The sequence below is a fragment of the Xenopus laevis genome, chromosome 2S (genome assembly GCF_017654675.1).
Source record: "Xenopus laevis strain J_2021 chromosome 2S, Xenopus_laevis_v10.1, whole genome shotgun sequence".
NCBI classification, from domain to species: Eukaryota; Metazoa; Chordata; class Amphibia; order Anura; family Pipidae; genus Xenopus; species Xenopus laevis.
In genome coordinates this window covers 78,927,565-78,949,210 of record NC_054374.1, presented here as the reverse complement: position 1 = coordinate 78,949,210, position 21,646 = coordinate 78,927,565, and the positions used below count along the sequence as shown (strand labels likewise).

The window sequence follows — 21,646 nt, the reverse complement described above, 5'->3', positions numbered from 1 at the left end:
TAATTGTAGATTTTAGTATCACAATAGCCTTGGATATTATGCTTGTCCAAAAAAATCATCCAAGCCCCTCTTAAAGGCATTTACAGAATCAGCCCTCACAACATAATCTGGCAGAGGATTCCACCACCTCACTGTCCTCACTTTAAAGAACCACCTTGCTTCAAATAAAGTTATTTTCCTCTAGTCTAAACGAATGTCCTCTGGTCTGATGATCCATTTTATGGAAGAATAGATATCTCCCGCTGTCTAATGCCCTCTAATGTAGTTATAAAGGGTAAACCCCAACCCTCACAATTTAAATCTTGCACCCTCTTAACCAGTTAAGTTGAACATCTGTGCACTCTCTCCAGCTCATTTTTATCCCTCTTAAGGACTGGAGCCCAAAACTGCACTGCATACTCCAGGTGTGCCCCTACCAGGGACCTATAAATTGGCATAATTATGTTTTCATCCCTTGAGTTAATGTCCTTTTTTATGCAAGACAGAACTTCATTTGCTTTAGTAGCCACAGAATGACACTGCCCAGAATTAGACAACTTGTTATCTACAAAACCCCCAGATCCTTCTCAGTTATGAGAAAAGCAAAGGATTTGCCAAAGGGTTAAACAATGGATATGGACCCCTCCTTCCGTGGGTGGTATATATTGAGACTTTGAGAACAGAAGTGTATGCAGCCATGCACAAACACCCAGCCTCACACAATGCACTGGTATAAGGGCATTATTAGCAGCCGCATAAATATTCATATAAGCAGCTCTTTTTCCCTTTCAGATGGTTTCTGTCATAAGCGCCCTTGGACTTCATCAATCTCCAGGTGAATACTGGAAGTGGACTCATAAATCAGAAGGGCCGGGACCACTCCGTGATGGAATCACAACCAGCAAAATGCTGAATAAATAAGACTGCACTGTTGAATAAATAGCTTGTTTTCTCTCACCCTCTTTCTAGTAAACATTTAGAATAAAAAATTACACACAACACAAGCATTTTACAAATGAAAAGAGATGTGCTGGCATACAGGTGGGGGGTCTTTATGTTGTAACCCTTAACAAGAGGTAGCAAAATGGTGCCTCCCCTAATCTTTGAATCAAAGGAGCAGCTCCACATCAGGACAAAATTATATATATTGTATATATATATATTTATATATATATGCAAAAGAAATGATGGGATTCTGGAAGCATGCAAGTATCCATCTCAGGGGTATAGAAACGTGGCAGCCCATTTTTAGATGGCAGACTAAGGGGCAAATTTACTAAAGCACAAAATGGCTAACGCTAGCGCAAATTCGCCAGCATGACGTCATTTCGTTACTTTGCCGATTTACTAGCGGGCGCTGGCGTAAATTCACTAGCGAAGTGGACCTACTCTAGCGCTACTTCGCACCTTACGCTAGGCGAAGTTGCGCTATGGCGAAGGGACGTAACTATGCCAATTCACTAACTTGTGCATTTTACTGAACGTTACCTCTTGCGCCAGACTTGCCTTCGCCACCTCAGACCAGGCGAAGTGCAATAGAGTAGATAGGGCTTGCTTCAAAAAAGTTCCCAAAAAACGCTGGCGTCTTTTACTTTTTTAAGGGTGAAAGACTGAAAAAGATCGTAAATTTTTTTGGGTGCACCCTCCTTTCCCCCTACATTTCCTAACATATGGCACCTAAACTATACAGTGGGCACATGTATAGGGCAAAATAACAACTCTATTTTATTTTATGAAGCTTTCCCAGGCTTGTGTAGTGTAATGTATTTGCTGCTACATATACGTCCATTGTACTTTAACTTGGCACCGTATGCAAATTAGGCATCGCTAGCATAACTTTGCTTTGCTTGGTGAATTAACGCTAGCGCAACTTCACTAACTTTTGCCTCCCTGAGCGCAACTTCGGATTTTAGTGAATTATCGGCCTGACGAAGTGCGGCAAAGGCGTCACTAGCGTATTTTCGGCGATTAGTGAATTTGCCCCATAGAGAGCAGGGGAGGTTGGAAGAGAACTAGAAGTCAGTTTTATAGTTGTCCATCAGAAATCTTTCAGCTTCTAAACATCCTGTTATTGCAGCAGTAATGCTGAAGAAACCTTTCTGCATATATCTATCGATTAATCTCACCATTATTTTTATTATACTCATTTATTTATAATGCACCAGTATATTCCTGCTTTCTATCCAGTGATGTTCCATCACATAGCAGGTGAACGCTAAGCAAAGTATAATAATAATATAATTTTTTTTAGAATTCTGTGTCAGGAGGCCAACATCCAAAAGAGGCTAAAATACTTACTTAAAGGGGTACTGTCATGGGAAAACATGTTTTTTTTCAAAACACATCAGTTAACACATCAGTTAATAGTGCTGCTCCAGCAGACTTCTGCACTGAAATCCAATTCTCAAAAGAGCAAACAGATTTTGTTATATTAAAATTGTGAAATCATGTGACTTGTGCCTGCACTTTAGGATGGAATTACTTTCTGGCAGGCTGTTATTTCTTGATAACAGCTAAATACTATATTTAGCTGTTATCTTGTGTTATGGAGCTGCTATCTGATTATCTTCCCATTGTTCTGTTGTTGCTGGGGAGGAAAGGGAGGGGTGATATCACTCCAAATTGCAGTACAGCAGTAAAGAGTGATTGAAGTTTATCAGAGCACAAGTCACATGACTGGGAGCAGCTGGGAAACTGGCAATATTTATAAAATTGAATATAAAAAAATCTGTACAGATCTCTGCTGGAGCAGCACTATTAACTGATGCGGTTTGAAAAAAACATGTTTTCCGATGACAGTATCCCTTTAAGACACTATTGGGGTTATGTAATAAAAGGAATAACGTTTGCTGGATGCTGGGTTTTCATTTGGAGGGGTTGAACTTGATGGACTTTGTCTTTTTTCAACCCAATTTAACTATGTAACTATGTAACTATGCTTCAGCTATAGTTAGTTAGTCATTTATCAGGAAGCAATTACTGGTCACCTGTTTAAAAGCAAACATCTTATTTATTGTTCTGGGGTACAGTACCTTAGTAAACTTTGTGCCTTTTATTACATATGGGCAACGGTACTATTTAAAACTTTAAGGTTCCTGTGTGTAGATTCTTTAAGCATATGGCAGCCGGCCTGCCTGAGAAGACTGAAATGCCTTATGGCCACTAGTGTTAAGGAAGATGTCCCTTCTCTTACATGGATTACTCTTCTCTCTGTCTGGTTAGTGAATGTATATTTATTTTTTGTATATTAGTGCATTTACCTATTATGATACCGCTGCTATCTGTTTTGAAGGCTACCAATAAAATACATTGCACTGAAGAACATATATTTACAAATATGCATGTATCTATAGCAGCTGGTTATTTTCTTAGGGAAACTAAGTATCCATTAATTTTAATTATTCATTATTGTGGGGACTTCAGTGTCCACTTATACCCCTGATGTCTCCTACACCCGAAAATAAAACAAGCTATGCCCACATATATTTTTCTTTTTAAATTTTACTTTTTATTGATTGTTTTGTTTTTGTGTTAGAACGTCTAGCCTCTTGGTTTCTGGTTTAATTACTTAACATCCACCATACATGCATGTAGACTAATAGCATAAGAATGCCCTTTTAATAAAAATCTCTAAACATTCTCTTCCTCTCCTTCAGTCTCCTGGTGTGTTTTCATACTATTATTTAGGGTTGCAGAGGAAAGAGCCGTTAGTTCTTCTCTGTGACCTCTCTGGGAGCGTGGCTGAGATGATGTGCCAAGCTGCATTCTGAAGGGAGTGTCCAAAGAGGCAAATTTGTCATAATGAGGGTGAATTTGGCATTTACATGACACAGCATAAGTCACCTTGTGCGGAATTGCCGTTAATATGGAGAAATATTTAGTTACTTGGCATTTAATGGATTGTATTCTCTCGAGTCTCACAAACACGGGCAAAATAAACCTGAATCAGAAAATAGTAGTCCATCTTTCTTTAGGAAAACTAGATTCATGTTTTGCCTCAAGAAATATCTTTTGGAACCTATTGAAGTCAATGAAAAGGCAAATTACATTATGGTTAAGGCATTTTTAGTTCTGCAATAGACATTGCTCAGACAACTCTTTACATAGACAGGAGATGTGCAGGGGAGAACTCCAATCCCATAGGTTAATGTAGACTTAAAAACAGACTGCATAATGAAACTGTACTGGGGCAACAGTACCTAGCTGTCACATGTCAGAAACAAAACTGGATTTAGCTTAGCAAAACACCCCCAGTTACTTTTATGCCACTTGACTGTGGTGTTTGTAGACTTACTGTGTATCTTTCAATTCATATAATGTATTAGTTGCTGCCACATCTCTTATGCCATGCTAATTCTGTATGATATATTCAATAACGGGTTTAAAAAAAAAGAATATTAAGATTAAAATTATATATATATATATATATATATATATATATATATATATATATATATATATTTATTTTTTTTTTTTTTTTTTTTTTTAAATTGTATTTTAGATTGAAGCATTAACAGAATATGGAGTTTATTTAGGATTTCTTAGATCACATACTATTTCGTATGATTTGACCATAGTTACAAGCTGGCTACTCACCAGTCTGTGCCATGTAAATGGCTGGTTCATCTGCTGACCTTGGCCTTTGGGTTTTGACCTTCTGATTCTCCTCCAGTTCATCCTCACCTTAAAACAAGAAGGATAAGATTAAGCGGTTATATCACCAAAGGTCAAAATAGATTTAGGGTTCTTTTTATTCATAGTGTAAAAAATGTTTGTTTATCTGTAAGCATTTGATTTATGGAAAAATACTCTTCCAAGTTGCTTTAAAGTAAAGAGGCAAAGACAGTTAAAGAGAAGAAAGACTAGGGGGCACATTTACTAAGCTCGAGTGAAGGATTCAAATACAAAAAACTTCGAATTTCGAAGTTTTTTGGGTACTTCGAGCATCGAATAGGCTACTTCGACCTTCGACTACGACTTAGATTCGAACATTTCGAACTAAAAATTAGACTATTCGACCATTTGATAGTCGAAGTACTGTCTCTTTAAAAAAAACTTTGACTACATACTTTAAACCTACCGAGCACCAATGTTAGCCTATGGGGACCTTCCCCATAAGTTTTCTAAGCTTTTTCTGATCTAAGGAAAATCGTTCAATCAATGGATTCAAATCCTTTGAATCGTTCGATTCGAAGGATTTAATTGTCGATCAAACGATTTTTCCTTCGATCGATCGAACGATGTATTTGCAGTAAATCCTTCGACTTCGATATTAGAAGCTGAAGGATTTTACTTAGATGGTCGAAAATCGAGGGTTAATTAACCCTCGATATTCGACCCTTAGTAAATGTGCCCCTAAATACTGCATATCAAAACAAATGTTCAGTTTGAAGAACAGGAGAGAGGGTCAAATATGTTATGCTCAGTTGCATATATGGGTGAATTAGAAAAAAACAAACTACCAATCAGGGTTCTTTAGTAAACTGAATAATAATCTCAATACTATTTTAATGTGTTATTACCATTAACTTGGTTTATATTGATGCTAAGCAGGCCAATTTGTGTTCAAAACTTTATACCATTCTGTTCTCAGCCTTACACTCTTACATCATTGTATACTGTAGTTAAATCGGGTTGATTTAACACTGATCCCTCCATACACTCATAAACTATATACTGTATACCCATATTTATACTAACTATAGATTTAAGTATCACAATAGCCTTGGATATTATATCTGTCCAAGAAATCGTCCAAGCCACCCTTAAAAGTATTAACAGAATCAGCCATCACAACATAACCTCACTGTCCTGACTGTGAAGAACCACCTACATTGCTTCAAAGTCTAGTCTAAAGGGGTGGCCTCTGATACGGTGATCCACTTTATGGGTAAAAAGGTCCCCTGCTATTTGTCTATAATGTCCTCTAATGTACTTATAAAGTATAATCATGTCCCCCTGTTGCATTCTGCTATTGAAATTTAATTTGCCCTTGTTCCTATCTCTCCTGCAAACACATGGTACACATAGGTAATTTACAAGTGTGGATGCTGTGTGAAAAGTACAAATTTGGACACAAATGCCATGTTTTTGACCCATGATGCAGCTTTTCTTGCATCATTCTATTGTAACTGAGTTCACTTATTCTTATTCTTATCTATCATTAACATAGCACAGGGCAGTGCTTTTAAACTGTGCACAGTGAGCTAATCTTTAATTGGATAGAAGACAAGAGGTTTAGAGTTCATACTGCTAATGTTGGTCAAATCAAAAAGAAAGTGAAATGTGCTGACAAGTGCTTTGTTAGAGAAGGAAGAGATCTGCAACCCAGGTTATCAGCAGGGAAAAGTGAAAAAGAATTGTTTTAACATGGGCCACCTTCCCAATCATAGCAGATTTAACAGTGAATAAAGTACCCCCTCTTGTAAAATATAAGGATGTTATAAGTTACCGAGGAGTTTCATGACCATATAAAAACACGAGGCCGAAAAACAAAGGTCATGCAACTCCGAGGTAACTTCTAATATCCTCATATTTTGCAACTGGGGGTACTTTATTTATAATAATACACAGATTTCAGTGAGTCATGTGACAGAAATGACATCAGAACTCACCGTTTATAACTGATGACATCAGAACTCACCGTTTATAAGGATATCATTTACAAGATATTCATAGCTTTTGTGTATTATAAGTGAATACACAAGGGAATAGGACATGTGATAAGTAACAGCACAGTGAATGAACACTGAGGGGCAGATGCATCAAGGGTCGAATATCGAGGGTTAATTTACCCTCGATATTCGACTGGGGAATGAAAATCCTTCGACTTCGATATTCGAAGTCGAAGGATTTTGCGCAAGTACTTCGATCGGATGATCGAAGGAATAATCGTTCGATCGAACGATTAAATCCTTCGAATCGAACAATTCGAAGGATTTTAATCCAACAATCGAAGGATTATCCTTCGACCAAAAAAAGTTAGCCAAGCCTATGGGGACCTTCCCCATAGGCTAACATTGAGTTCGGTAGCTTTTAGGTGGCGAACTAGGGGGGTCGAAGTTTTTTCTTAAAGAGACAGTACTTTGACTATAGAATGGTCGAATAGTCGAACGATTTTTAGTTCGAATCATTCGATTCGAAGTCGAAGTTGTAGTCGAAGGTCGTAGTTTTTTTTCTTCTATTCCTTCACTCGAACTTAATGAATGGGCCCCTGAGTGATGGGGGACAAAATATAATTAGGATGGAGTAAGGGCAAGGGGAATATTGGGCAACAAAAAATGAAAGTGCAGCAGAAAGAAGATAGACATCAAGAGAATAATGAAGAGCGGAAGGAAAAGTTAAAGACAGAGGAGTTGGAACTATATTAAGACAGAGGAGTTGGAACTATATTAGAAATGAGTATTATGGGTTAGAGGAAATTAAAGGGAAATGGTAGGACATGGTCAAATAAATGTAATAGAAGAGCAGAAGTGTGAAACAGTGGGGAGGGGAAGTCGAGGAAGAGGGGGAAATAGAGGAGTAGGTTATTGGTAGAGATGGGAGAACAGAATTGATGGTGGAGAGGATAAAGATTGGGAGATGAGGTAAGAGCAGAAGAAAAAGACAGGAAAGATTGAAGAAGCAGCAGAAGATAAATTTATAAAGATCAATAAAACAACATGAATTGAAGAACAGAACCAAGCACTCATGAGTAGAAAGATTGAGACAACAGAAATAAAAAAGGGAAATAAGAGACACAAGAAATGCATTAGAGTCTATTAGACAATGGAAGGATGGCCAGAGGCAGAATATTAGAAAGAACAGAAAAGAAGCAAGTTGAGCAGAGGATGGAATAACAGGAGCTTTAACCCACATGTAACCTACAGTACTTTCAACCTAAATGTATTGTGTTCACAGTCAAACCAGACTAACTTTTACAATGTGAATTTGGTTATAAATCCTGGAGTTAATGAATCCTGAAGTACTATATAATTGAGGTAAAGTGAATTCTCTTTCAAAAGCACAAAGTTAAGTGGGCAACATATTTTTTTTTTGTCTTACCCACAGGAGGTTTAAGCTATGGAGGGGAAATGCAAAAAATACTGTAAATTACCCTAAATACATTTTTTACTTCAAAATGATTAAGTTTCCCACTTATAAAATGCATTTTCACCCCACGCATAGATTGGGCAGCATGTACTTTTCTCCAACACAGATGCCAAGAAGCATGTATCACGGCATGAAACCAAAGCCATTTCCCCTTCTGGATGTAATCTTTTTGTGATTAAATATGTATGCTACGGCTTCCATTGGGATGCTGAAAATAAAATCATACTGCTGAACTCTTTAGGACTTTTCTAAGATTTCCTGTAGTGATAGTGTGGGGTGAAAATCGTCTTCTCAACTTTGCTACTAGCAAGGACATTGCTATTCTCTGCTTTTGTAAAATACAATGCACAGACATACAGTAGTTAAACTGCCTCAATGAAACCCAGGTCTCTGCGTGAAGAGATTAAATCAATTAGCTGCTCTATAAATGGTTCCTTGGCCTGACTTGTTCCCTATCTACAGCAATGCTATTCAATAGACAATCTTGCCAAAACCCAATATCTGACAATGCTAATATATCACCCTTTCTTTTGTTCATCTGCAGAGGGGAATTATTGTGGGTAACGTATATAAATACACCAACGGTTCATTCTTTATTTATGGCTTCAAACCAAGCCCCTTACTGTATTCAGCCCTCCTATTTCTGGTGAGGCAATTATACTTGTGCTGTCTCATTGCCTACTTATAAACACGATCAAGAACTATAAAGGTGTCATTCGCTTTGAACTGTGCTTTACTCATTTTCCAATTAAATTAATTACTGGGAATCTATATCGAAATACTGATTGTGCTGACTAGCTTTAAATGTACGTTTGTGTCATGTAAATGAGTGATTTGGAATGTCTGGCCATGCAACCCAGCACAACTCCCTGACATCCTGGCAGACATCAGAGTAAATTATAGTTCTGCAATAGCTGGATAGCCACAGATAACAAAATGCACATATAATAAAAATCTACCACATTAGGGCTGTGTAACTTTTGACTTTTGAACTACACCTTGCAAGCAACTGTAAGGGAATACTGGGGGTTTCAGAAGAAGAACAACAATGGCCACAGGCTAGAAAGCTTTGCTATAAATACTTCTTACTAGACAGGAATCAATCCTTCTCTGGATACATTTTATATTTCTAAGGGGTTTCTCTGATTGTCCCTCAAAGCACTAAATCAGCTTTTTGCTGTGTGGGAGCAACAAACTCAAACGCTTCAACCTGAGCTGTAAAAATGACGTTTTGAAACCTTTTGTTACATTGTTCTGTGATATCTCTGGACACTCTCTAACTATGATTTACAGCTACACTATGAGCAACACTCCAGAGTCTTTAGAATAGCAAACACAAAATAGAAAACCTGGTTTAACAAATAGAGTAATAAAAAAGCACATCATTTTATTGAAGATGATATTGACAAAACCTGCTGCACTGACTACCATTATGCTGTGTGAAAATCAACTACATTTTTAAAGAAGGGCTTGGATCTTCCTTATATAGACCAAGTACGTGTCACGGTCGACACCCTAATCCAGAACCGATGCTAAGCACCCTGGTCTCGGCTCTTTCTTCAGCCTTTAGCAGCCGCCTTTCACCTCGGAAGGAACCCACGGCTAATCGGATACCACCAGGTCTTAATAAGAGAGGTGCCAAGCGAAGGGTTCTGAACAGGCAAAGGGGCACAAAAAGTTTTTTGGGCAGAAGGTCGAAGTACAAGGCGTTTGGCAACAGAGTAGTCAAATCAGGCCGGGTCGAGTCAGGCAGAGTAAAAGTGGCCATAGACACACAGATCCTATCATACGAATCGAGGATTCGTCCGATTTTCGGATCGTGTGTGGCGTGTGCCGACATCTTTCATCCAGCGGAGATCGGTCGTTTGGTCGATCGATCGATCCCGCCTGAGCCCACGGCACATCGTGATCGGATCGTGATCGGATCATGTTTGTTAAAGAAGAAGGAAAGGCTAAAACTAAGTAAGCCTTAACAGAAAGGTCCATCTAAATATACCAGTAAACCCCAAAGTAGTGCTGCTCTGAGTCCCCTGTCAAAAGAAACACAGCATTTTTTTCCTTCTATTGTGTACACATGGGCTTCTGTATCAGACTTCCTGCCTTCAGCTTAAACCTCATTGCCCTGGGCAAGAGCATGCTCAGTTTGCTTCCCTCCCCCCCTCCCTTCTCTACTGTAATCTGAGCCCAGAGCAGGGAGAGACTCAGGCAGGAAGTGATGTCACACCACGTTAATACTGCAGCTCCTATCCTAAACAAACAGAGAGTTTCTAGAGCTTTTTACTCGGGTATGGTAAAACATTCTACAGAATAAATATAGCATTCTAGCTTGCACTATTGCAGCTAATCTATTGCCAATAAAATGCCTCCATAGCTTTCCTTCTCCTTTAATGGCATATCGGTGAAAGATCCGGTCGTTTGGCGATGTGGCCAAACAAGCGGATCTTTGCATCTATGGCCACCTTAAGGGTCAAAACCAGGAGATCAATCAGAGGGATTAAGCAGAAGCGGAGTCGGGTATCAGGCAAGGGTCAGAATACAGGAGTTCAGAATCGTCAAAAAGCCAGGCAGGGGTCAAAACAGGAATGAAGGTCAGAATACAGATTTAGCTCAAAGCTCAAAAGCACCAGGAATAAACCTATAACGAGCAAAGATCACAAACCCAAAAGTGCCTTTAATATATTTTGAATTTCGCGCCAATGCGACTGCGCCTTTAAATTTCACACGGCGCGCCCTAAGGAACTGGCGCCTGAGGGGAGACGACGGAGCGGCGTGGTGGCGTCCCCGCCGCACCACTAGCCCACCAGGGTGAGAAGGATTCGTTACAGTACGGTGCCATTGTGCTCACACAGTAACACACACACATACATACATATGTATATGTATAGCAGCTATAACTGGTGTACTGTATACTATGTTTCTATGTTCCTCTAAATAGGGATATATCTAATCCAAACCTTTTTAGACCCTTTGGGGTACATTAATGAAAGTGTAAATATAGAACTCACTGCAGTTTGTCAAAGGGGAAATTTTAAAGCTGTCTATTCTCTTGTTTAGGATATAGATCTGGGTTTGTTTGGCCTGGTTTGCGGTATGAGCAGCTGTTTGCTGAAACCAGACTGATCTAAATGTGCTTCTAAGCATTGCGACTTTTTGCTAAAAAAATATATCAACCCCTACCCTCCCATGTTTATTAGAAGCTCTTTGCTGACCCATTGATGCACACTTTGGAGTTTTGGAGTAGAGCTATAGCTGGCCCAGAAGCCTCAGCAAATCACAGGCACTTGTTGCACTAAGTATTATTATTGTTATTTATTAGGGATGCACTGAATCCACTATTTTGGATTCAGCCGAACCCCCAAATCCTACGCGAAAGATTTTGCCACATGCCAAACCAAATCCGAATCCTAATTTGCATATGCAAATTAAGGGGTGGGAAGGGGAAAACATTTTTTACTTCCTTGTTTTGTGACAAAAAGTCACACAATTTCCCTCCCTGCCCCTAATTGCCATATGCAAATCAGGATTCGGTTCGGCCGGGCAGAAGGAATTGTCCGAATCTGAATCCTGCTGAAAAATAAATCATTCAGATTTACTTACAAGAACAAACAATACTGTTACAATAGTAAAGATATTAAGCTAAGGAGCCTGCCATAAGGCACCCAACGTTTTATCAAAAGCCTCTCTGTATTTGCTGCTTTGTACTATAGGTTTTTATAGGTTATTTTTTTATACAAAACACTAAATTAAACATACATATTTACATAGAAAAACAACCAATAACTGGTACAATAGTTAAAGATGATATACATCAAGCTGAGACTGCCATAAGGCACCCATGATCTAAACAAAAGTCTCTCTTTACTTGCTGCTTTGTACTATAAGTTTTTATAGGTTATTTTATATAGTGGACTTTATACACTTTTCATTATTTTCTTTCCTTGTTTACAGTGCTTTCTCTTTCTGTGTTATATATGATTAAACATGCATATATTTTAAAGTTCTAGAACAGGTTTCCTATGCTTCCACTAATATTCACTTCTGCTACTAAAATAATTAAACATGGCATAGTCTCACAAACCATTCATTGCAGGTGACTAAATTCACAGTTGGAAATAAACTGCAATGTTCAAATTACACTAGTGCCAGCTGTAACTACAATTCTGCCATATTGGCGTGTTTAAGAAGAACGCAAATAATATAAATGAAGCACATGGAAATCTAATCAAGGATTGCCTAGGGTCAGATAAATTACAGGCAATTGTCTGAATGCTAGAGGAAATACTGTAAAAGACAGAAAAGGGAGATAAGTAATAAAATATCAATAAAAGTTAATTTAAAAAACCACTAGAACCAAGAAAGCAACTTTATTTTAAAACAGTTTAAGAAGTCTTTTAACACTAGAGATGCAGGCACAAAAATGGTCAAAGCTTTCTTTTCTTTACCCAGCCAAGGACCCCCGTGCCGTCCCAGTAGGACACCTAGCAGGGGAAGTGACATTTTCAACATAGTGCTCTCTCAAGAGGCTTACATCACTTTAAAAGTTGCATTGTACAATCCAATTTGCTGGTTAGGATAGTCGTTGTGCAGAGCCTTCATAACTGTGTTTCTTTTTTACACTGCCCATTGCTGAAAGGTTACGAACATTCAGTGAAGCAGGCTGTCTTATAGAAGTACAGAGGAAAAAAAAAGGACTATACATGTTCAAATATTAAATATTTTGGCCATTTGATACAGTAAAGCCAGGAAGGGTCATGGCAGGTGGAAGGACTCCATGCCAGTGCCAAACATCACCCCATTTTAACAGGAGTGCATCTGGGTGGTCTTGTCCCCTTCTAGCACTTCCCTAGCACTTCCCCAAAATCTCAGCAAGGCTCAGGTTGTCATGTTGTTCCTCCACCCCCCCCCCCCCACATGCCTCTCACATCCCTACGTTGCTCTGGTAACCAGGCTCTCAGCATCTAAGATATCCTGAAAGAATAGAAAAGACTCTGTGTGCTCTGAACACCAGTCAATGCCTTTCAACATACACACACTTCCCAAATGCATTCTACCATAGCCTTGAACTGTCTTTCTTCCCACACTACTATACATGCACAGGCTGCTACACAGGGATTATCCATGTCAGTGGCAGCATGGGTTTAAATATATACGCAATATTTATACCTAGATATAAAGTACATCATACAGAATAGTAAAGTGGCAAATGAGGGATGAGAAATATTGAGGCAGCCAGTGATCAAGAAAGCCCTCACTAAGAAGCAAATGAATAGTGTTAAAGAGATGATAAGCTAGCAATTTAGATATTTTAAACCCTACCGACACAGACACCTTGTAAAATAGCTCAGCACATGGCTCGATAACATTTCAGCACAGTTGCAGCATATACAATCCATCTGTTATGGATGGAGTCCCATACACAGAATTAATTCTAAGGTCCCGGTCGTGCTCACTCTTCTGCCAATAACAGCCACTTTTTGCATTGGGAGGAGCCCTCTGCTACTTGGGTGCCTCCAGGTCTTAGCATGAGAGGACCAGGGAGAGCGTTCTGGGCAGGCAAGGGAACTGAACGTAGTAAATGAACAGCATGGTCGGGAACAGGCAGGATCAGGTAGACGAGAGAATAGTCAGGGTCACAGGCCAGGTCAAAACACACCAATATTGCAGTACAACACAGGAACCCAAGAGACAAGCAATGGTCAGGACAGGCAGCAGACTAGACAATGACAGGGACAGGCAGGGTCAGCAACAACTCAGAAAACACAGTTGAAAGCACCAAGGACCTTTACGTTGGGCAATGTACAAAAGGCACCTGCACCCCCACTAGACCACGAGGCAAGGTTCTCACACCATCCCTTTGCGCACATACATACATCATACGAATCATTCAGGTTTATAAATATTATTTCCTTTTTCTGTAATAATGGAGCAGTACTATTCCTAACTAAGATATAATAAATCCTTATTAAAGGCAAAACAACCATATTGGGTTGGAAAACAAGTCCCATACCTGTATTGCGTATTCACAAGCAGCATACACATATACATGTAATCCATTCCATCACCCAGTATATATATATATATATATATATATATATATATATATATATATATATATATATATATATATATATATATATATATATATATATATATATATAGTCAAATACATATTTGTATATATATATATATATACATACACACATCACTACAGTCCACCAGATCATACTCTGTACTGTACTCACTCCATTCATTCATATAGCATAGAGACATCTCACTCCTTCATGTTCAATTCCTTCTTGCACATATCCTCTGCTCTGTCATACTACATATAAACTCAGATCTGGCATACACATATACTCCACTCCATCAAAGCACATATACACACCCATCCCATTCTGCACCCCACTCTATGATACTGTATTTACACCCTATATTAATATTTTTAGCACAAATTCATAAAGCACCAACATATTCCTCAGCTCTGCTAGAGACAAGTGTATACATCAAATATACAAGTAACAAACAAATACTGCCATCAGACCTTACAATTTATGCAGCTTATACATACTCCATTTTTGCATATCAATACTACCCATCTTTTCTTGCTAAATACACATGCTTCATCCCACCACAAGTAAAATCCAATAAATGGCGAAAAAACCAGCACTCACTAGCACACGGTTGGACAAATAAAGGAATAGAAAAGATAATTCCAATATAGTGAAATATTTATCAATAATATTGGTACACCGCTTAGTGAGATTCAGATATCATTAATAAGATGCTGCTTATGTCATCTGTGTGCCGCTTATTAGACTACTTTGATCCATGAATCGTAGTGAATTATATGGTGGGGTACTCACAAACGTTTAAGAAGAAATGGGCATTAAGGAAATGTTTAGCAGCAGCCTCTCCATGCAGCTTCAACTTCCACCGCTCTATAAAAACGCACTGACATAGTGTAAAACCATTACCACTTTAATCACTAGAAAAGTTAAAATTACACTCGCAATGTTATTGTTAAAACTCGCATAAAATACTTAAAATCTGGGTTCTCCAAGCAATCGGTAAGATGTAATTGGCGGCGTGTAACCCTGGGTGCTTGTGGATGACGTAACTGCGCGACGCGTTTCGTCTTCCGACTTTCTCAAGGGCTTCATAGTCTCTACTGCGCACAATGGTAAAAAGACTGCACTGCCTTTCCTTTCTTCTTGCAGTTGCCCTTGCTGCACTTTCTGCCCCAACAGGTTAGGTACCTCTGGCATGAATCCAAAAAACAGCCAATAATTATCCCATTGTATAATAATATGCAAAATGTATGTTTCCCAATGACATTTTCTGCTGCTCTCTAAGACCGGGCACCCTGTCAAAGAACCACTAGGCCCTATCTCCTGCGATACATAGACAAACAGATTTTAAATAAACCTGTATTTCAGTAAAAGCAATTTAGATGTTGCTTACATTTGTTTTTAAGTATAACAATAACTGTAAAAGGAGTTATATTTGAAAATGAGACCGTAGTGAGCTAAAGGACTGGGGACAAGCGTTTCTGTCGTTTTAAGATTATAATGTTAGAAATCAATAATAAATATAGCACTGCCTCGGGCTAGCAGTATCCAGCATGCTACAGAAAACACATGGACTATCTGCTAGCTGGATTTGTTTCTTTGCTTGGCCTATGTTATACAATGGCCTTTTACTCCCAATTTCTGGGCTGGTTATACAATATAATTCATATCTGAAGGGCAGATTATTTTAAAAAGATGACATCATAGCATCAAGTCTTTGGGCAGCCCTACATCCTCCTTCTTTAAACTTGAGCACTTTCCTTAGGTATGCTACTATGAAAATTGCCCTCTAGGCTCCCCCTTAAAGTTCTGCTTCAGTAAGTGCATATCGGCACACAGCAGCATCTGATTGATTCAATGCAGAAGGCCAAACTATTAGAGAAATCAGATGCAGCTCCGGGGCTCACAGTTTTGTTGCAAAATGGATGTAATGTAAGCAATTCAGTTCTACAGCTCTGTTTACCAGATGTCAGATCCAACTAATATTGCCAGATACAGCCTGTTACAGCTCTACTCCCACAACCTCCATCTAAAGGCATTACCATTCATAAACAGACCCATAGAGTCCAATGGAGTCACTCATAGCTTCCAAGCAAAATGCAGCATACTCTCTTTGTGATTGTATGTGAATCCGCTATTAATCTGATTTAAACAATACATGCATACACTACTTCGCAAGTCACATGGAGAAACTCTTTATTTCTTTGTTCTGCATGAGATTAAGGGGCAAATTTGCTAAAGGGTGAAGTGACTAACGCTGGCGAAAATTCACTAGCGAAGGAGATAGACTCTAGCGCTACTTCGCACACTAACGCAAGGTGAATTTTTCGCTCTGGCGAATGGACGTAACTACGCCAATTCACTAAGATGAGGATTTTACTGAACGTTACCTCTTGCGCCAGACTTGCCTTCACCACCTCAGACCAGGCGAAGTGCAGTAGAGTAGATAGGAGTTTCTCTAAAAAAAACTTTACATTTTTTTTTTAATTTGTAATGGCTTATCTATGTTTTAAGACACTTTCCTAAATGACCTTACATCCTGAATTTCAAATTGCTACCGGTTATTAGGATAATTAACCCTAACAACCAGATTGTAGGTGAAATGCTGAGTCCGAATGTTATAACAGCAAACTATGTATATAAAATTAAGGCTGATTGCAAAGTCTTAGAATACTGATGTATACATCATACTTGAATTTCGTTCTCCTGTGTATTTCCCCTTAGCCTGCTCTTTTAATTAAAAAGGTCTGAACCACCTAGAGGCAGAGTAATGTGATTATAAATATCATCAGATGGCAAAATGTTACTAAACAAACCCAGTTTTAAGACCTGTCAATAAAGGCCAAAGGTCTTCATAAGTCGCAAGAAAATGATGTTGGATATGAGATTTTTTGGCATAGGTTTTGCCTCAAGTTGACATTAAATGACTTTACTTAATAACTAGCTCCCTCTCCACACGGCTAATAATGAAACATAGGAGTAGAGAAAGGGAAGAAAAAGGCAAGAGCTGATGGCAGACAGCTGCAATCACAGACTGTCAAAGGAACACCGTGTCCCAGGGGAAATGGCTGCAAGTGATTGATACGGACATTCACATAAAGGCTGACCTCCTATTCACCTGCAGTTAACACCTCTGGCATGGAGAGCCATGGAAAGTAGCATCTGACCAAGAATGGCACAAAACAGACAAATCTACATTTTCTACATGCACTCAGAAAGCTTTTACTGAGACAATATGAATCTTTATTAGAAGAGTAGATACCAATGATCAAAAGAGAAATAGAATACTCAAAGTTTCTAAAAATCACCAAAGTATTTTGGGACAAGATGCCCCTATCTGATTTATCACAGGGGGCATGTCCACAAACACCCTTGTCCAAATCACGTTGTTTGCCATAAAATGCCAATCAATAAATCAAACAATGCTCCTGTGTGAAAACAATGTGCAATGTTTAGTATTATTTAGCTAGTGCTGTATGTTTCCCACATGTTAACTTAAAGGGATACTGTCATGGGAAAAAAAAATTCAAAATGAATCAGTTAATAGTGCTGCTCCAGCAGAATTCTGCACTGAAATCCATTTCTCAAAAGAGAAACATAAGATAACAACTGCCTGGTAGATCTAAGAACAACACTCAATAGTAAAAACACATGTCCCACTGAGACACATTCAGTTACATTGAGAAGGAAAAACAGCAGCCTGCCAGAAAGCATTTCTCTCCTAAAGTGCAGGCACAAGTCACATGACTTGGGGCAGCTGGGAAATTGACAATATGTCTAGCCCCATGTCAGATTTCAAAATTGAATATAAAAAAATCTGTTTGCTCTTTTGAGAAATGGATTTCAGTGCAGAAGTCTGCTGGAGTAACACTATTAACTGATGCGTTTTGAAAAAACATGTTTTCTGATGACAGGATCCCTTTAAATTCCCAAGCAACATACAGGACAGGAATGAGACCTGTTATTCAGTATGGGATCCATTATATGTAAACCCCAATCCAGAATGGCTCCCATAGACTCCATTTTATCCAAATAATCCAAATTTTAAAAAATGATTTCCATTTCTCTATAATAATAAAACATTACCTTGTACTTGATCCAAACTAAGATATAATTAATCCTTATTGGAGGCAAACGCAGCCTATTGGGTTAAAGGATTTTTTAGTTGACTTAAGGGCCTGAATGAAGATCCACATTATTGAAAGATCAGGTCCCCAGGTCCTGAGCATTCTGGATAACAGGTCCCATACTTGTACTAAAAATCATTAAAAAATGATAAAATAAACCCAGTAGGATTGTTTTGCCTCCAATAAGGATTAATTCGTTCTTAGTTGGAACTAAGTATGAGGAACTGTTTTACTATTACAAAGAAAGACTTTTCTCATATCATTAATATAGAATTCATACATAGTACTACTTGATAACAACAACGCTCATTTGGCATGCCACATGTAGTAACAGCAGATTATACATGGGTAGCATTTTATTTTTCGAATTTTGAAATTTTGTTTTGAATTTTTTGAATAAGTGGGATTTTTAACTTGAAATAGTATGAGTTCGAAAAAAATACTCTATGCGTTATCAGAGACAGCAGAGCAGTGTCAAGTGCAAAACATGAAGTGCATGAACCATCTCATCATCTCATCACTAGCATTTAATTATAGAGCCAGGGGAAGGACCCAGGTCTATAGCAGATGGAAGGCAAGCCCACCTATAAAACTTGGTCTAATTATTTGCTCTGTTTCAAAGGTCAATTATCTTGTTTCAAACAAGTCAAGGAGCATTTAATTTCATTAAACTACAGCTAACTACTGCTCAACAGCTCATAAGACCTATACAGACTACACACTATACAGAATGTGTGTGCACATGACCAATCCCACAATGGGTTAAATTATTCTGCTGTGTTAATTCAGGTAAAGCTGCCAGACAAGCACAGTAATTTCTGGTACATTTATTACAACATGGCAGATAGGTCTGCCTGCTTCATGCTTACTCTCAGCTTAGACAGGAAGAGGGGAAACAGGAACAGGAATATGAATCCACCTTTTAGGGAATGTTTGTTATTTTTTCATGTTTATTGCTGTGCAGCACAGGGGACATTAGAAGGCACCCTCTATAGCAGAGCTGGCAACTTTTCTTCTTCTTTATTTTAGCAATAATTTTTGTTCTTATTGGTTTAATAAAGTAACTGACAGTATTGCGTCACAGAATGGATCATTTATCTTTTTTGTGAAAGGGAGTATTCAGTTGGTTGATAGAATGAATCTTATATTATAAAATCTTGCTTTCTGACACAAATATCTGTTTTTTCTATATCTATTATACCTTTTATCTGTGTATGGTCACAAACACTTATGTACCATGAGAGACATTCATTCTCTGTACTAGGGATAGTTTTGTATACAGAATGCATTTGGGACAAACAGCGCCCCATACTGAGCCTGAAAAGACACTATGGGGCAGATTTAAAGGGAGAAATGGCAGTTGTTAGTCAAAATTCGCCAGAAATCTTATTCACAGGGACATTGGCAATTTACTAACAGGTGTAGAGGACAATTCGCTAGCGAAAGAGATCATCGCTAGCCCTGTCGACAGGCACATTTTCGCTCAGGCGAACAATCATTACTCCGCAAATTCACTAAAGTGCCAGAGTTTTCTTCGCCACCTTAGACCAGGTGAACTGATAAGATGAAGCTACATCCTCCTCAATCTTATGTCAATAACATAATTTCCTGTTCCCCGAAATGTCATAAAAGTTCTAAAAAATGTTTTTTTCACGTGATTGCCTTCCAAAGTTGTAACTATTAAAGATTTTTGTGTTAACATAACATAACATTCAAATCAGTAAAGGTACCACACTTACACTGAATCGCCTTTTGAAGCGTCGGGTGCACAGCTGTGTTCCTCTCGACAAAGAATATATCCACAGTAAAGCAATAAATCCAGCAGCACTCCGATATGTGAATCAATTATTTATTCATGCCATTAGCAGAGCGACGTTTCGGGCTATTCCAGCCCTTTATCAAGCATAACATAACATGCCACATTTGTTTTAGGGTGGGCTCATGTCTAGAGCATTAGAGAATCTATTTTGTCTTTGTTCTGCTTCCTTGGGCATTTGTAATAATAAGTGGCCACTTTAAACATTTGCACCAACTTCTCTAATAAAGACATATACATATGACCTATATGTACCCGCCCTATTCAAATTCAAACGAAGCTTTGCTAGGCAAAAATGAACGCTAGCGAAAGTTCGCTATGAAATGCTTGCGCTGATGAATTAACACAAATGTTCTGCTAGAGACGCAACCTTGTATTTAATTGAATTAGCGTAGCGGTAGCAAATTTGCACCTGGCGAAATGCGCAGAGTGTGGCGAAGCCTTCGCAGGTGAAAATTCACCTTTTGGTGAATTTGCCAATATGTATGCTGTTTACCACTAACAAGCTCTGTTAATAGCAGGATGATAAGTGTCTAGAACGTAAGGACATTATGCAACACAACCAATTTTTAGTGGAATTTGAAAAGGTAAATGGAGGCAGCGAGTAAAGCCTTAGATAATACATATCCAAAATGAATCCCAAAAGCCTGCCAAGAGACACAAATTAAATATTTTAAATACAAAAAAATCATACCCTCTTGAAATACATGCAAAACGTGCTAAATTGTGCAAGTGCAGTTGCCAATAGCAAACAATAAAAAAAATGGCTTTGAACAAACCAATTATTAAAGCAAAGATATGTAATTTAGCACCAATGTCTGCAGATCAGCCCCTATGTGTAAATGCATTTAGGACATTTTCCTTTTCCAGTGATATTGGTCCTTCAAAACACATTTAACCCTGCACCAAGACTATAATGTATAATTGAATTTCATCTGTGCAGTGTTGCCAGCAAGTGTATACAGTATGTTTTTCAGAGCCACAAGGGTCCAATCCAGCATTATTAATAGAATTAATGAAGGGAAATAAAGAAGAACCTTGCCCCAAGGAGCTTACTATCTGACACAATAAGGACACTTTAGCCAAAGACAAGCGCTTATGTGTGTATCTGTATAAGGGTAGGGAGTAGCTTTTAATTCAAAGCCCTTTGCGCTGCTGCGTGGGTTTACAATGTGCACAGAAAGACTTTAACCTCCATAACGTTGCTTGGGAATAGAAGATGCAGAGAAGGAATTTTCCCTTGCATTGTTGCTTGGGGCTAACTCTATTCACAGACAATAGCATGATTACATCACATTTAACTCCAAGGCATCAACTTGGTATCCATAAAAGGAAGTATTATTAAAACACATTTAACACTTGCATAGCTGCTTGGGTTGCAATGACTAAACAGACCAAAACTTTAAAGGGGTTGTTCACCTTCAAACAACTAGTTGGTTTCAGATAGATCACCAGATATAACGACTTTTTCCAATGACTTTCTATTTTCTATGTGTGACGGTTTTTCTAATATTGAAGTGTAAATTGTCATTTCTCTCCTTCTGAAGCAGCTCTGGGAGGGGGGG

General features: G+C 38.4%; 1 protein-coding gene across 4 annotated transcripts in view; it reads right to left on the bottom strand.

The window, feature by feature from the left end:
* The window catches only part of adgrb2.S (adhesion G protein-coupled receptor B2 S homeolog), a 267,855-nt gene that overhangs the window by 92,609 nt on the left and 153,600 nt on the right, over positions 1-21,646 (bottom strand). For all 4 annotated transcript variants that reach the window (XM_041584020.1, XM_018249567.2, XM_041584022.1 and 1 more), the window contains exon 3: positions 4,576-4,662. In XM_041584020.1, the coding sequence (XP_041439954.1) occupies positions 4,576-4,662 (87 nt within the window). The remainder of the gene's footprint in view (positions 1-4,575; positions 4,663-21,646) is intronic.